Source organism: Gymnoscopelus microlampas, assembly GCF_963454915.1.
Source record: "Gymnoscopelus microlampas genome assembly, chromosome: 4".
In the NCBI taxonomy this organism is placed as follows: domain Eukaryota; kingdom Metazoa; phylum Chordata; class Actinopteri; order Myctophiformes; family Myctophidae; genus Gymnoscopelus; species Gymnoscopelus microlampas.
In genome coordinates this window covers 29,831,040-29,846,889 of record NC_139941.1, presented here as the reverse complement: position 1 = coordinate 29,846,889, position 15,850 = coordinate 29,831,040, and the positions used below count along the sequence as shown (strand labels likewise).

The window sequence follows — 15,850 nt, the reverse complement described above, 5'->3', positions numbered from 1 at the left end:
TCGGACTGTTTAGACGAGTTGCACAGCTCTCAGAACGGTAAGAGGCGTGTCCGCTCAGATTCTGAGCGTAAGTTACATCCCACCCACAAATACCAGGGCTCTGGCCCAGAAGTTCCTTCGCCCCTCCTGTATGTATGCAAGAGCTGGCGAGAACTTCTGGGAACTCAGATTAGGGGTCCCTGGGTCAAAATATGTTCAGATGTTGGGCCTGTGGCAAATTGCATATTAATTTGGTCCATGATATGAAAACGTTTAAGAATTATTGTGTTTGTGGTTATATTACTATATATTATCTATATACCGGTAACTATTGTTTCTGGTGTTTTTTTCTGCTTCCAGTGGGTTCTTGGTATGTTGGAGGAAGCAAGGGAGAGTTTACCCAAATGCTGACCGATAGAAATGAGCAACAAACAAAGAAATTAAAGGCCACACACATGCGGGCACACGCGCACACACACACACTCTCTCACTCACACACACACGTTACACACACACAAGCCCTGTGTGCCAGTGCCTTTATTCTTTGCTGCATGACAGTTTTTTTATCTGCATTACCTGCAGTGACCAATGGTAGACACTATATTCTGACTGTTAAAGACTGCGTGCAAAAGAGTGGGTGCGTCCGAGTTTGTGTGTTAGTGCGTTTGCATGTGTGTGCATGCCTGAGTATTGAGTTATGAGTGCTATAAAGGAGTATACAGTACTCCATACAGTCTAAGGGAGCAACTCTTGTCAACTTTGAACTACTACATTGAAGCTTGTTTCTTTATGTGCCACACAATTCAAACTAACATGATCTTCTGATTGCTGTGACGCCTGCTATTCTAGAAACAAATATAAAGTTTTGAATCTTATTCAAACTTATTTTAAGTATATTTCAAGGTAATATTTAACTCTAGTGTACTGTAGAAGCTACTCTCTCCATCTCATTGCATTCACCTACCACGTTCACGTTCAAAATACAGTATGTTTGAAAAGGTACATTGAACACGGCCAAATCACATTTATATTTTAACACTGTTAATGCCTTTAATGACATTAATGTTCACTGTTTATGTTCTTAGATTATTTAAAAGGGAAATATTTTGTTCACCAACGAGGGAGAGTATGAATTCATAACACATGTAGAAGATGTCAAATTTTTCATCAAACCTTTGCTGTTTTTCTAAGTTTCTGCAATATAAGATTAGTGTGAGGTTTAGAGATGCATGCTATTTTTATACTGTGCATATACAATGCTTATCAATCTGATTATTGATATATCCTATGTGTGTATATAGATAAAGATAGAGTATATACATCCTTACAATGTAGTCTATGAAATTGCAGATTGTAACTTGGTGATTTTTATGTTTTTATACCACTGGTATGCAATGCCAACTATGACAACTATTATTACCATCAGCTGTGTTCTTTAACTTATTTTAAAGGTTTGCTTTGGTGTTGGGTTCGCTGCAATTAATGTAACTAAATATTACTGTTGCCTCTGTCAACAATTTATTTTTTTGTGAATTTACATAATCGCATCGTGCCATTTTTAGAAAAAAATTAAATATATACTCTACATGTTTTATTGTATGTTTGTTTAGCTAGCAATGTATGTATACAGTATGTACTATGTTGTCATGTTTTGCCCTTAGTGTTTTACAAATGAAAACACGTTTTTCAAACAACTATAATTTATTGAAATCTAATTTACATTTTCTTTTTCATTTCTTGAAACAGTGTAGACATTTCAACCTGGGGGGAAATAAACCCTCAACATTAGAAGCAACTAGAGCTTTTTCAGTAGCAAAACTCAGTTGAAAATACAGTAAGATTTTCTATTTACAGCTAAAACAATAAGTTACAAATAATTTTGTCTTTGGTTAATCGTACACATGTCTTGGATACATGCTATGCTGTGTCATTTTGTCTTCTCTCTCATTTTCTACACTATCAAATATGAAAAGAAAAAAAAAGGATAAGAAAACCAGCAATTCTCAAATGTCATTGAGATATAGTTGGACTGAAGCTCTCTTAATCTTTTGGGAAAAGTCAGATTTCTTTTATTTCAGTACATTTTGTAAAAAGATAGATAAAATATGTAACACACCATAGTTATATGATAAATTATGTAAACTGTGGAAGGTGCATCTTTGACATGATAAGTACCATTGTCTTACATGTTTAGTCCAAAGTAACATACAGTACAGATCTAGGGACTTCTATCAAACACAGCAACCTGTACAGAGAATCAATAGTTTGGGTGTGCCTGTCAAAGAACACACTTATTAGGCTAAACACTAAGAAAGCACTTGAAAACAGACTGTCTTGTGTTTAAACCGTCATAGAAAGACAAAGTGAGCATTTGTTTTATTGTGTATAAATGCAGCCTTTCTATTCTACCCCCTGCTGGTGCTTCCTGATCCTTTTTTTCCTCACCTAATTCCACACCTCTCTTCTTAGCTCCTTTCGTGTCTGTCACTTGTTCCTCTTTATACCAGGTTGAACTCTTTAAGATTATGCTGCAGAATGGTGTCTTTGACAGCTACAAAGACAAAGCGGATGTTCTCTGTATCCGTGGCGCAGGTGAAGTGGGGGTAGCATTTCCTATCCTTGTCTGGGTTTTGTTCCTGGTACATCTTCAGGATGAACTCTTGCGCTGCTTTAGCATCCTTCTTCGGACCTGAGAAATCAGAGCTGGCATTAACTCACCTTCAATTCAATCAAATGAAACTGTCAAACTGTCAGTGGACTCATTCTCACACACAGATTGGTTATTGTTGCTGTCGAGAAACCTTGTATGTCCAGACTAGTTTCTTTGCAAATTTTACTCAACATTGTCCAACTACGAAGTAAGGCATTCATTTATCAAAGAAAAAACATTTTAAAATATGAAGGTTTCTACTTGGACAGCAACAATATGATGACCTCATGCCAAACATCTTTCCAGTGTGCAGACTACAACATGAAAGCTAACCTAACATTTGTCTGCTATTACACTACGCTACAAAATACAATGTTCATTACTTTAAGACGGTGGTTCCCAAACTTTTTAGCTCGAGACCCTAAAGAAAAATGTGATGTCTCCCCGGGACCCAAACTAGTGAAAATAGCCGATCTACAAGCTCACAACGCGCCGCTTTGCACCAATTAATGTTTAATTAATTCTGAGATTTGTTTATGTATTTATTAAATTATTTTGAAAAATCATAGTTTGTTTTCATGAATTCATGAAGATTTCAAAAACATATCAAAAGAAAATGTAGGAAATACAAATGGGTCCCGGCCCAGTGTTTGGAAACCATGTATGTGCATTTAATGTGTAACACTGCAATAATAAATGTAACCATTGTACATAACATATCTTTTATGTATAAATAAGTTGCCCCGCTAGCAAGTATTGGTTCACTGCCACAAACTGGATGCACACCAACACATTCCTGTATCTGTTTAGGTAAGCAAATGGCTCCACCATAAGTCACACACTCTAGTAGTTATGTTTTGCAAGTGACACCATCATACAATCTCCTCATCCACACAAACAAACCTGTGAATTCTGGGAAGTAGTCGGCTATGTGAGAGTGTATGATCTTCTCCTCAAGTACGTCAGTCTTGTTGAGAAAAAGGATGACAGAGGAGCTTTTGAACCACGGGTAAGTGATGATAGTCTTAAACAGAGCCTTGCTCTCCTCCATACGGTTCTGAAAGGGATACACATCACAGATTCACAATAGTTTTCAAGTGAAAATTGCAATACACTTAAAGGGATAGTTCACCCCCAAAATGACTTTTTCTCTGTCGATTAGTCACCCGATTCGTTTTTGTTGCATTCCTATTAAAGCCAATAATTTGATGTTCCGGTATCTCCTTTGTATCTCCTACCGGAACCGCTGCCTACCGGTCCACTGGTCATCAAATTATTGGCTTAGGAACTATCCCTTTAAGATCTTTGTTCGTATGACGCCTCCACATGTTCTAGTGTTGTAAACTTTACATTGTTACACAGATTTATAATCACAGCTTGATCAATTCAAATAATTGATTTGAAAACCTCTCTGGAACCTCCTTAAGGATCCTTGGGTGTCCCCGGACAACACTTTGAGAACCACTGGTAAAGACCAACGTATTTCTCGAAATTCGTACCTCGTTGTCACACTCGGCCAGCACTTGGTCGTACTCGCTGAGCGCCACTAGGAAGATGATGGAGGTGACATTCTCAAAGCAGTGAATCCACTTCCTCCTTTCTGACCTCTGACCCCCCACATCCACCATCCTGCCATGACAACAGCCAATCAAAAGATTCGAAACAAGACCAAAGTTCATATTAGCGTATGTGCGTTAGATTAAACTCTAACATAAACATTAGATTTTCAACCAGTGGCACAATGTTAAATGTTTAAGAGATGTTGAACTTAGAACACTGTATTGATATTGACACCTGGCAATGATATAAGTCCATATATTGTCATTGTTGGTCCTTTGCTCGGCTCGTCACCTTTACTGAACTTGATAAAACAGTTTGATGCTACTGAAAGAGGTGCTTGATGAGGGATGTATCAATCATAATGAATTTGGTTTAAGTTTTTGTTTACTAGTCCCAGGTAGCCAAACAATCAGTGATCTCCACTGATACATCTGGGGAAATCTACATTCATTGAATGAGCTTGGACAGTGGCAAAAAAACAGCGCTAACAAACCTACGCCCACTGCTTTGAAAACCAATCCCATCCCAGTATGAAGGACCACCCTAAAGTATTTGCATTAGTTCTGCGACGTTATTCCAAATGCAAATGTTCCTAATTTCCGAATTGCTATTTATTAATGTACTAACAATGAGTTGGTTGTTGGGCAAAATATTCACATTTGAGTAGGCTAGTTGTTGTAGGCATGGACGGATTATAGACCGGGCCCTTGACTACCAACATTTAATTAAAATGTATATAGGTTAACACTCAAATACATGGGCCCCTCAGCCTATAAGGTCGTAACAGAGACCCCAGTCCTTTTTTTTTACATGCCTACAAATATATTGTAAATACTGTAGGTTAGACTAGGGCCGACTGTGAACCCTTTATGATAAAATGTCTACAGGTGCTTTCTTGACCCACAAATGCCTTACAACCCGGGTACTAAGTTTGCGTGCCCAACCGACTGCCCATTCTGGGTAGCAAAAGATAATTGGCTCAGGTACCCCCATGAGCATCAAAATGTATTGATTCCTTTATGAAAACTTCCCGCCTTTATTAAGGACACCACTGATGTGTTGAATAGGATGTTTGACCGATATTCATTCTGCATTTCCTTGTCACTATGCATGTAGAAAGTTTGTGTACAAATATTAACCACCAGAAGGCGCTATTTGCCTGAAGTCACTACCTGTTAGACAAACAGAAAGCCTCATTCCCACCTGAGTTTCTATTGAAATTGACAGACTGGGTTTATTATTTTGTGTAAAATCACAAATAAAATTCCAATGTGCTTCAGCCAGTTGTGGGTAGAAGAGCTCTATGCTCAATATCAGACTTTGTCTTCCAAAATAACAGTACAACTCCGGTAACTATGCTACTGTGCCTGATCCACAATACAAATGTGAATTGAGGTGTCCCCTTCTTTCCTTAAGACAATGTTCTCTATTTTAATTCATGATTCCGGTAGTTGAACTGATATTTGTGTCATGTACTGTATCACTATCACACCTGAAGATGACATTCTCCATGTCAAAGGGGTATTCTATGATGCCAGTAGTGGGAACTCGGACCCGAAGGATATCCTGCAGGTCAGGCAGATAAGAAGGTTCTGCAATACGGTCCAGATCGGTAAGATAACTGAAAAATAACAGAGAAAATAAGCAGATGGAGAAGAGAGAAATGTATATGTTTTTTTTTGCTTCCTTTTAATCTGTGTGTTTGTTTGTTTGTTTGCCTGTTAGATAAGGCTGTCAAAATTGCACATTGTCAATGGAATATTGCTAACACCCCCACATCATCTACGGTGACGGTTTCCGCTCACAATACTTAGGAATCTCGATGCTGACAGAAGATATGGTTAACGCCTGCCTTGCATGGAATTCAGCTGTGGGTAGTAGTTGTCAGCTGAGTGCATGAGTTGCCAGTGTCTGATGCAGATATGGAAACATAATTCCTCTCCATTTTGCACATATTTTGACATTTGATAGTTATAGTGAAGCCGGATTTATGTTGTATTTGAAACTCTGGACTTAGAATAGCCGATCTACAATCTCACAATGTGTCGCAGCGTGATGCATGTGAGCTTGCAGATCTGCCATTTTGGCGTGTGCACTTTGCTTTTCGTTTATTTAGAGAGGCAATGCATATTAATGAACAGTACATAAACATGTTATGTAAATACACCGGATTTAGCAGTAATGCAAATGTTCACCTGCAGTCCCCACAGAAAACATAGAACAAGCAACAATAAAACACATTATAAATATATAAAAAGAACACTAAAATGCAATAGAGATAATATACTTAACTGTATATACAGTATGCATACGTACATATATGATTATGATATGATATGATATGATATGATATGCATAAAATGAACTATGTCAACCCTTAAGTCTTGTGTGACGCTCACTATTTGGTGGAGTCTGAGAGCTGGTACTCTCTGCGTCGGTCGTAACATTCCAGTGTCCCGGTGTCCATCCACAGACTCCTGACGGCCTCTACGAGACCTTTCTCCATCTCATCTACCTTGTCTAATTCCACCTCCAGCACAGAGGCCGCATAGCTCTGGAAGCACGTTATGTGAGTGCACACACACGCACGCACGCACGCACGCACGCACGCACGCACGCACGCACGCACGCACGCACGCACGCACACACACACACACACACACACACACACACACACACACAGTTGTGTCTTCTGGAAATGTATATAAAATAGATACTTTATGCTCTACACTGTGTAGATTCTACGATTCAATGTTCATTTAAGATCATTTAAGAACTGTGTAGAGAACATTTTCATGTAGATTTTGTGCTGCATTCCAAAAGGAAGCTGCAGCACATTTTATTTTTATTTAATAGATTTATCTAAACATAAATTCAGATTTTCCTCTTTCATCATTGATAATTAGATCACCAACCTTCACTTACTTAACCACAAAGATAAGTACAGTATATATTTTGTTTGGTTTTGTAGTTTTGTTCTAAGCTGTAGGCCTACCTGGTTTTGGGAATCAGCGAAGGCTATATTGAGTGCCTCCATGGCTCGGATCATGACTTGCATGGAGGTGAAGATGTTCTGGAAGACTAGCTTAGCATAGCCTCTCTTGTCCTCGTCAGTGTATCCTCCTCCATGGATGATCCTCATCTGTTTGATGAAAGTACTTTTCCCACTCTCCCCAGTACCTAAGAGGTATAAAGAGCAACAAGAAAACACAGTGTGAAATCCTGAGTGTTATTTTAAAGCTCTATTATGTCATTTTTCAGTGAATAAATGTTAATTTGTCCAATCTGTATTGTAGAGTATGTTGATACTATCCTTTCTTATACTTATACAATCATGGTGGTTGTATTTGGTCTCTCTTACCAGCTCAGTGGCCTTGCCCTTAAAGTGTCCACTCTGAGATTGGGAGGTCAGGGTTTGATCCCCGGCCCGGGTCATACCAAAGAAAAATGGGACCCAATACCTTGCTGCTTGGCACATGGCATCAATGGTTGGATTGGGGGTGAGTCTCTGTGACATACTAGCGTCATGTCCAGGGGATGTACTTGTACATCAAGCTGCCTCACGCTACAGAAACAGGAGATAGTCTCCTGCCCTATGGGCCTCGCGGCTCGGAAAGGCTTATTTATTTTGTATCCCCGTGTTCTTCTATTGAGACATTTAGATCCTGTGTCTAGGTTGGACACAACCTTTGACACAATCCTGTTTCTGGTTTGACACAAATTCTGACCTGAAGGTCAAAATAAAATTGCAGGCTCTAGTATTTGCTCAATGGTAAAAATGTCAGCATTTGAGCAGGAAACCGAGGTTCAAATCCCCGGCTTCAAATCAGGGGTAGAACAGGAAAGTTCAATAGTGCAGCTTTAACTCTGTGAGTGTGAAAATTGTTACATTTTGCAGAGTTACAAATGAATAAATGAAGACTTTATTTATTCAGTGCTTCAGAGAGAGCCCACACAGAGTCCACACAGCCATCATTTCCAAAGGCATTCCATTATTACTTGGTTCAGAAGATCAATTCGTTGGGGCACAGAGAAAGACTATTTAAAGAAGAAATCCTTCCATATCGCTCTTTTTTCAGAGCTATGCCATATATTTAATAATAATAATCTCATAAGCCTATAAATACATTTAGTAAATGGACAAAGGAACTACGACAGTCCTACCGCTTTGGTAAAACTATGAACAGAACAATACTGTAATGTTACTTTTCCAAAACATGGTTACAGAGATTATGTGGGGTTTGTTGTGTGAGGCTAAAACACGAATAGATGAATGTATTTCTATTTCTGCATGCATGTGTGTATTTGTTTGTGTGCGCATGCTCCTACCTGGCTGCCTATACTGTATGTCTGCTCATTTGCACAGTATTAAGAGCTTGAAAAATAGCCGATCTACAAGCTCACTATGTGTCACGGCACTTCATGTAGAAAAAAGTGTGTCGCACTTGCAAGTGAATGCAAGCATGTTTTTATACAGTAATTGTTTGTCTGGTGTGTGTTTGTCTGTCTGTCGTGTGAATGTGGGAATGTGTTAGGATCTGTAGACTAGATGTCTAGTGTCAATTGTTTCTGTTTGTACACATTTACACACATAGGTTTGCACAGTGCTATATGTGAGGCCATGATTCCATTGACTTCAATTACTAATCCAAAATCGTCACTAATTTAAAATGTTATGCCTAACCCTCACCTAGACTGGGATCAATACCATTTTTGGGCTTCTGATCCGGTCGTCGCGGAAATAACTTTACGTCATCAGGTGGCCGGAACCAACGACCGGAACCACCGGCGCCGTGCGCAAAATGATTGCCCTAGTTTAAAACTTGTTTGTTATTATTGTTTTGTTTATTTTGGTTTGGTATGTTAGGTACAATGCGACGCCAACCGGAAACCAACCACCGGAACCACAATTTCTTTTACCCTTTTTTCTAAACTGGATCACACGGCTAGTTTTAGAACAAGTACCAGGTTTTCCTCCTGGTGGAAAGTCTGGTGACGCGAGGTTAACCCTCACCCAACCATAATTCTTATCTTACCTTTAACCCTAACTTACTAACATTAATGACTCCTCACCTCTCGTCAATAACTTTTTGTAACGCACACTTTTCATACCATATGAGCAGAATGCTAGGTAGGCATGCATGGTGGCTGGCAGACCCCCCACCCCCCACACTCACACACACACACACACAACCACCCACCTTCACCCACACCCACACACACTAACTGTTCCTCGTTACTTTTCTGTCCAGTTCCCATACAGCAACAGTTCCTCTTTCTGTCAAGCAGCCTGCACCCAGCCAAAGCCATTTGTTTAGCAAATGGGCATGTTTGTTCACTGTGTTGTATATGAAGTCATAGTGTGTGTGTGTGTGTGTGTGTGTGTGTGTGTGTGTGTGTGTGTGTGTGTGTGTGTGTGTGTGTGTGTGTGTGTGTGTGTGTGTGTGTGTGTGTGTGTGTGTGTGTGTGTGTGTGTGTGCGTGCGTGCGTGCGTGTGTGTGTGTGTGCGCGTGTGCATGTGCGTGTGTGCCTATATGTGTACACACATCTATACTGTGTACACAAGTATGAGGACAATTAAGTGAGCACATTAAGCTTGTTCTCTGGTTTCTTGGCTATTTGGTTTGCTGGGTTCAAGAGTCTGCTTTATGGTTAGGACTTTGGTTTGGGTTTGGGTATAGTTGTAGAATGTGTTATGGTTATGGTTATGGTTATGGTTATGGTTATGGTTAATGTTATGGTTATGGTTATGGTTAGGCATGTGATGGTTAAGGTTAGGGATGGTTATAGGTTAGTTAGGCAATGCATGTAATAAATGAAAATCAGTTTTAAGTAGTCTGTCTCTGTGTGCACACATTTTGGTGTGTGTCTCAATTTTCTTTTTAAATGTGTGGAAAGTGGGTGTATGTAGATGTATTTGTGAAGTGAAATGAATGCATCAGAAATACACCATAACCTGTGTATTTGTCTCACTGCCTGTCCATCATAGTATTTGATTGATTGATTGTTTTTTATCACAAGCATACAATTATGCACAAACAATTGCACATAATAGTCAAAAGGATAACACAAAAAAGCAATAAATCTTATTTCCATTGTGGTCCTATTGATGTAAATGTGTGTCGTGGTGGGGGGGGGGGGGGGGGGGTAGCAGAGGGAACAAATACAATAAAATAAAATAAATATAAAATGAATTGTGTGCATTATACATTGTGTGTAGTATGGTAAACCCAGTGTCTGTGAATCTGTTGTCATTACTTTTACTGGGTTCCTGGGAGTTTTGCATGCTTTAGTGTCTTCACAAACCAGCTGTACCCAAAGTGAACCCATTTGAATGTACCTTGTTTACAAGTCAAGTTTCTTGGAGATGGAGGGAGCTTGCATGAGACGGGCAGGTAAATGCTGTTCTTCAAGCAAATCATGACTCAGTGAACCAGTGGTGCCGCGTGCGTTCATTTGGTCATGAGTTAAATAATCCTTGTTTGGGCTGAGCTATCTCTACTGTTCTAGTATACTGAACTGTACTTTGTCTTTTCCAAGGCTGGTGAGATTTACCATTGCCAGCCAAGCTGACAATGGACATACATGTATATCCACCGCTTAGCTGCTAATCAGAATAATACAAACGCAATAAGTCAATCATTTAATATGAATAATGAAGTCATTATTAATTGGTGAAGGAAGGCAGGTTCGGAGGCAGCAGGAGAGGAGGAAGGGTAGGAGGGTGGGGGTGTGAGTCTGAACATTAAATATTGGCACTATGACTGTAAGGGGAGAGAGCTAGCTGATATGATGGAAATATAAGGAAGGTAGATAGTGTGTCAAAAGGACCAGGTGGAGGGGGAGCAGGGCCAGGAGTATCGGAGGTGGGTTCAAATGGTTCTACCATGGGGTGGACGGGAGAAGAAGTGGGTAGGTATAATCCTAAAGGAAAAGTATGCCAACAGTGTTTTGAAGGTGTGATGAGTATGAAGCTGGACAAAGGAGGTGTGATGATATCTTATCACAGTGCATATCCATATGCGCCACAAGTTGGGTGTGCAATGGAAGACAAAGAAGAGTTCTGGAGTGAGTTGGATGAAGTGGTAGAAAAGACACCCAAGGGAGAGAGAGGGGTGATTGGAGCGGTCCTCAATGATGTAGGTGAAGGGAACAGAGGTGATGAGGAGGTGATGGGTAGGTAATCTAGGTATGGTGTTGAGGAGAGAAACGAAGGACAGCTAGTGGTGGATTTTACAAAAAGGATGGAAATGGCAGTTGGGAACACCTATTTCAAGAGGATGGAAGAATACAGGGTCCAGTGATGTATAAGAGTGGAGGTAGGTGCACACATGTGGTGGACTATATCCTAGGAGGGCTAGGCTGAAAGAGATCAGGGACTGCAAGGTGATGATAGCAAGGGAAATCGTAGCAAGGCAGCACCAGATGATGCTCTGTAGGATGACTTTGGAGTGCAAGCAGAGGAAGAGAGTGAAGATAGGGGAAATAATCAATATGGTGGGAGCTGAAAAAGGAATAATGTTGTGTATAGAGTTCAGGGAGGAGTTAAGACAGGCACTGGGTGGTAGTGAAGAGTTGCCGGATGACTTGGCAACTACTGCAGAAGTTAGAGACGCCCAAGAAAAGTACTTGGGGTGTCTTTGGATCATGCAGAGGAAGGAAAACAAGGAGGCCTGGTGGTGGAATGAGGGAGTACAGGAAAGCATGCAGAAGAAGAGGTTGGCAAAGAGGAAATGGGATAGGTTTATGGTTGCGGTGAGAGAGGACATGGCAGGTGGCTGGAGTGAATGAGGAAGATGCAGAGAACAGAAACAGATGGAAACAGAGGATCCAATGTGGCAAGAAGAAGAAGAAGAAGAAGAATGAATGAATGGATGAATGAATGAATGAATGAATGAATGGATGAATGGATGAATGGATGAATGGATGAATGAATGAATGAATGAATGAATGAATGAATGAATGAATGGATGGATGGACGGATGGATGAAACAGCTGCACAAGGGCAGGGCTGATTACTGCTGATTACTGATCCATGGCACATACTTTTTTAGTAGCTGTAACCCAGTTCTAAACAGGATTGCATGCTAGAGAGAATGTTATATGTAAATAATGGGTCAACTGCCTGTTTACCAATATTTCCATCATGTTTGAAAGGCATGGCTCAATGAATGTATGAAAAACAAAGTTAGTGTCTAAAGTGAGAGAGTTGTTAGAGTCTGGATTTGAAAGAGCAGGGGAGAGCTATAGTTGGCAGGAGAGGGTTCAAATAAATGATTGGATTTTAGCAAAGTGGGTATTAAATACTTTGACTATGCAAAGCTTCAATAATGTCCATAATAGAGCATGAGAATTGAGAAGAGATTATCTGTGATCCAGATACTTTGTCTGCCAGAATTTGTGGGGATCTGAGCCACATGAGGAGAACTGCTTCTTCTATAGAAGTAGTAGTTGGCCTACAGTATGTGCATTTATTTGTTATCTGTCTAAAGGAGAGCTAATCAGGGTCAGACATAGAGGTTTTAGCATTATGCCATCAATGTTTTTTCTAATGGATTATGCCCAATTTACAATTGGGCATCACAACGCTGGCACATTCTGATTGATCAACGAGTTTCAATGCAAATTCTATGGAGACGAGTCTGTGCGCTTTTCCACAGCGTCAGGACACAAAAAACCCTCAGCTTTGCTTTTAGTGGAATAACGTCAACCAATTATAGCCCCCCTCTTCCCCATTTCTCCACCCACCATGGACAGAATCATTTATCCACGTCCATTAGAGAACTAAGTAGCCCTGCCTGAAGCTCTTAAATCCAATATCTCACAAGGCCAAGTGCATGCAGCGGACCAGGTTTTGAATCCTAGGTATTACCACTATAATTTCCTCTCTCCATCGGGAAAGGACATAAAACTTATTTGAATGTCACTTTCATTATTTTATGTTCATAGCCATACAAGGTATAGGCTACCAGGTGTCAAAAGGTATCTATTACTTTTGCTGCAAATACATTTTAATCTAACAGGGTGGGGTTTGGTTTCAAATTAGCCTCATTTGAATGTCGGTGGGGGAACAGCCCTTTCGAGGAGTTTCATGGAGACAGCAGAGCCACAGGTCTAACATGGCTGGATTTGCATGGGATTTGCATGACACACAGCCGCAGCAGCTAGTCATGGCTTTCAAACACACCACTCACTGACCACAGACTTGACAGTGGACTGTGTTCCTGGAGTGGGACGTTGCCATAGTGCTTTCTGCCTTGTTATGGTGAGTTGTTTCCAATGCCACTGGCAGAAAAGGTTTTGCCAAGTAGGCCTTACAGTGTCAATAGCCTAACCCTAACTATGGTTACCGGCTAATGGAAACATTGCCATGTGTACGTGTGTCCTTGTGTACATGTGTTCTTCTACAGCTAATTTTGGACACTGCTTGGCAGATTGGCGTCAAACTTTGCATTCACATTCCCAGTAGGAGAAGAACCTCCACCCCATGTTTTAAAACAGGCTGCTTTACCTTTTGGCCTATAACGCTTGAACAGTAGGTCATAAAATCAAAATGATTTTCTGCTGATTCCTTGGATCATGATGCAACTGCCCATATAGGCCACGCCCATGATGTATGTCTACCTAGATTTTCATCTATTTTGTACTTTCTTCAAAACACACCTTTTGCTACTATTACAGATTTTGCCCAATCCAAATTCACCTCCAAAAGCGCATTGACTTCTACCCAGCCTATTAAACTGAGATACAGCAAACTTTGTGTAGCCTAAATAATTCAGTATAACACCAATTAAAATGTATTAACAACTACTCCTTGTGCTTGTCTCTGTCATACAAACTCTATTTCCCGCCACTACCTGTGTCTTGATGGCTGCACACCAGGACTGATCATCACAGCCTTGGGTAGACAACCCAGACTGGCGGAGATCTGCCCTATGAGGAGCTCACTTTTCTAGTTTGATCCTGTAAGCAGCAAGAGGCATTGCACTGCCAACTTTTAACAACACTGATTCGAACTTTTTTTCAATCTGTTAATTGACTATTATTTCCTTTCTTTTTTCTCGTTTAAAACGGTTTTAGGATAGACTACAACTTTACAAACTAATAGCTGACCAGAAAAACGCTAACAAGAGGAAGTTGCAAAATATTGTAATATCTTTCATGGCTTAAGTTTGCTCAACCAAGAATTATGAATGAATTATGACCTGCTATTACAGCCTACTCATCTGTCCAGACTCACAAATGAGTCAGGCCCACTTAGTTATATTCATCCACTTGTGTAGGCAGTAGGCTAATGCCTTATTGTTGATTCTGTAAATGTTTTGATTTCATGCTTTCATGTCATATTTTTTGTCTTTTGTTTTATTTTTATTTTTATGTAAAGCACTTCGTAACTTTGTTTCGATATGAATGTTCTCTATCATTATTAAATTGCGTAATTATTATTATTATTTTTTAAATAATAATAATTATTATTATAGCTGACCTAACTTCGTGTCGTAGCCCACATGTACAGTCAACAGCGATGCTCACCTAACAGGAGCAGCTTCAGTTCCCTGCGAGAATCCTTCTTGTCTCTCCGCAGCTGTTTCTCGATCTCCTCGTTGATTCTCTGGTTCTCTCTGTCCTCCGCTGAGATACAACATCCAGCCATCATTCAAAGTGCCCGGGTCTCTGGGTCTCTGGGTCTCTGTCCAGTGAGCAGTGACTCCCCCGGTCTCTATGTGGAACTGTGGGCAGCCAGTCAGTGAACTGCCTCCCTCCCTCTCTCTCTCTCCTCTCAAATCCACCTCTTTACGTTGGCATCATATGGAGGACCGCATTCGGTTAAAAAATAAATAAATAAATAAATCAAATGCAATCAATGTTTTTTGTTTTCGTTTTTATATGTAGCCTATAAAAGCAGTCAATCTCTCAACAGGAGAAATAGCCTACTTCAGTTACTTTTTGTTTTATTTTCTTTCCAAGTTTAGAGTTTAGGCCTAGTGAACAAATGCAGATCAGCTGGCAACGGATTCTCGGCGAACTGCTGCTGTGTGCGTAGATGACTGTATAGCCTACTACTACAGTAGCCTATCCTACTGTTTCCCAAACAGTGGGTCGGGACCCATTTTCGGGTCACAGAGACATTTTTATGGGTCGCAAGGAAATATCTTAACTTTTTTGTTTCCTACATTTTGCTTTTAATTATTATTATTTGAAAAGATTGTCAAAAATTACACAAGTTTTCATTAATTAAAACAAATTCAAACACTCAAAATAATGTCATAAATGAATTTTAAAAATTAAATTAAATTGTTACACCAGAAGTGGCTTGTTCAGTAAAATGTATTCTATTTCTGTCTGCATCCATCTCCTCAATGGCCTGGCCAGTCATTGCACATGGTCATTGGAACTGAAATGTTCCACTGATATGAGTGGTTATTAGGCTAAATAAATGTGCATGTGTGTGTGTATGTTTTGGTATCAAAGATATAGGCCTACATGAAATCTAATTTTACTGACCTTCTGAGGATGTCATATATTGATATTGCCTAATATTGCCTACAGGCTATTTTAACATGTGTGCATGGACATACATGACCCATCCTGAAATGTAGACAAGGCTACTTACAGTAACATATTAATCATCAAATAAATTACCAGGACCCCACTTTGGGA

The 15,850-nt window shown here is 40.0% G+C and overlaps 2 protein-coding genes across 3 annotated transcripts in view; one reads left to right on the top strand and one right to left on the bottom strand.

The window, feature by feature from the left end:
* vps13a (vacuolar protein sorting 13 homolog A) overlaps positions 1-1,564 on the top strand; it is a 62,474-nt gene extending 60,910 nt beyond the window's left edge. For both annotated transcript variants that reach the window (XM_084055269.1, XM_084055268.1), the window contains one exon: positions 340-1,564. In XM_084055269.1, coding sequence (XP_083911395.1) covers positions 340-390 — 51 coding nt within the window. In that variant the 3' untranslated portion in view covers positions 391-1,564. The remainder of the gene's footprint in view (positions 1-339) is intronic.
* Positions 1,565-1,700: 136 nt separating this feature from the next.
* On the bottom strand, positions 1,701-15,216 carry gna14a (guanine nucleotide binding protein (G protein), alpha 14a). Its single transcript, XM_084055006.1, has 7 exons — positions 14,723-15,216; positions 7,185-7,369; positions 6,589-6,743; positions 5,682-5,810; positions 4,129-4,258; positions 3,533-3,686; positions 1,701-2,668 (listed from the first exon to the last, which is right to left on the bottom strand). The coding sequence occupies exons 1-7, from the start codon at positions 14,844-14,846 to the stop codon at positions 2,478-2,480; spliced, it is 1,068 nt and encodes a 355-aa protein (XP_083911132.1). The 5' UTR covers positions 14,847-15,216; the 3' UTR covers positions 1,701-2,477.
* Between the last annotated feature and the right edge of the window lie 634 nt (positions 15,217-15,850).

Excerpts from the sequence above, each read along its gene's own strand:
- gna14a (XM_084055006.1), bottom strand. The coding sequence starts at position 14,846 with ATGATGGCTGGATGTTGTATCTCAGCGGAGGACAGAGAGAACCAGAGA. Across the intron at positions 7,370-14,722 it reads ACTGAAGCTGCTCCTGTTAG|GTACTGGGGAGAGTGGGAAA; the intron begins GTGAGCATCGCT and ends TATACCTCTTAG. Across the intron at positions 3,687-4,128 it reads TGGCCGAGTGTGACAACGAG|AACCGTATGGAGGAGAGCAA; the intron begins GTACGAATTTCG and ends TATCCCTTTCAG.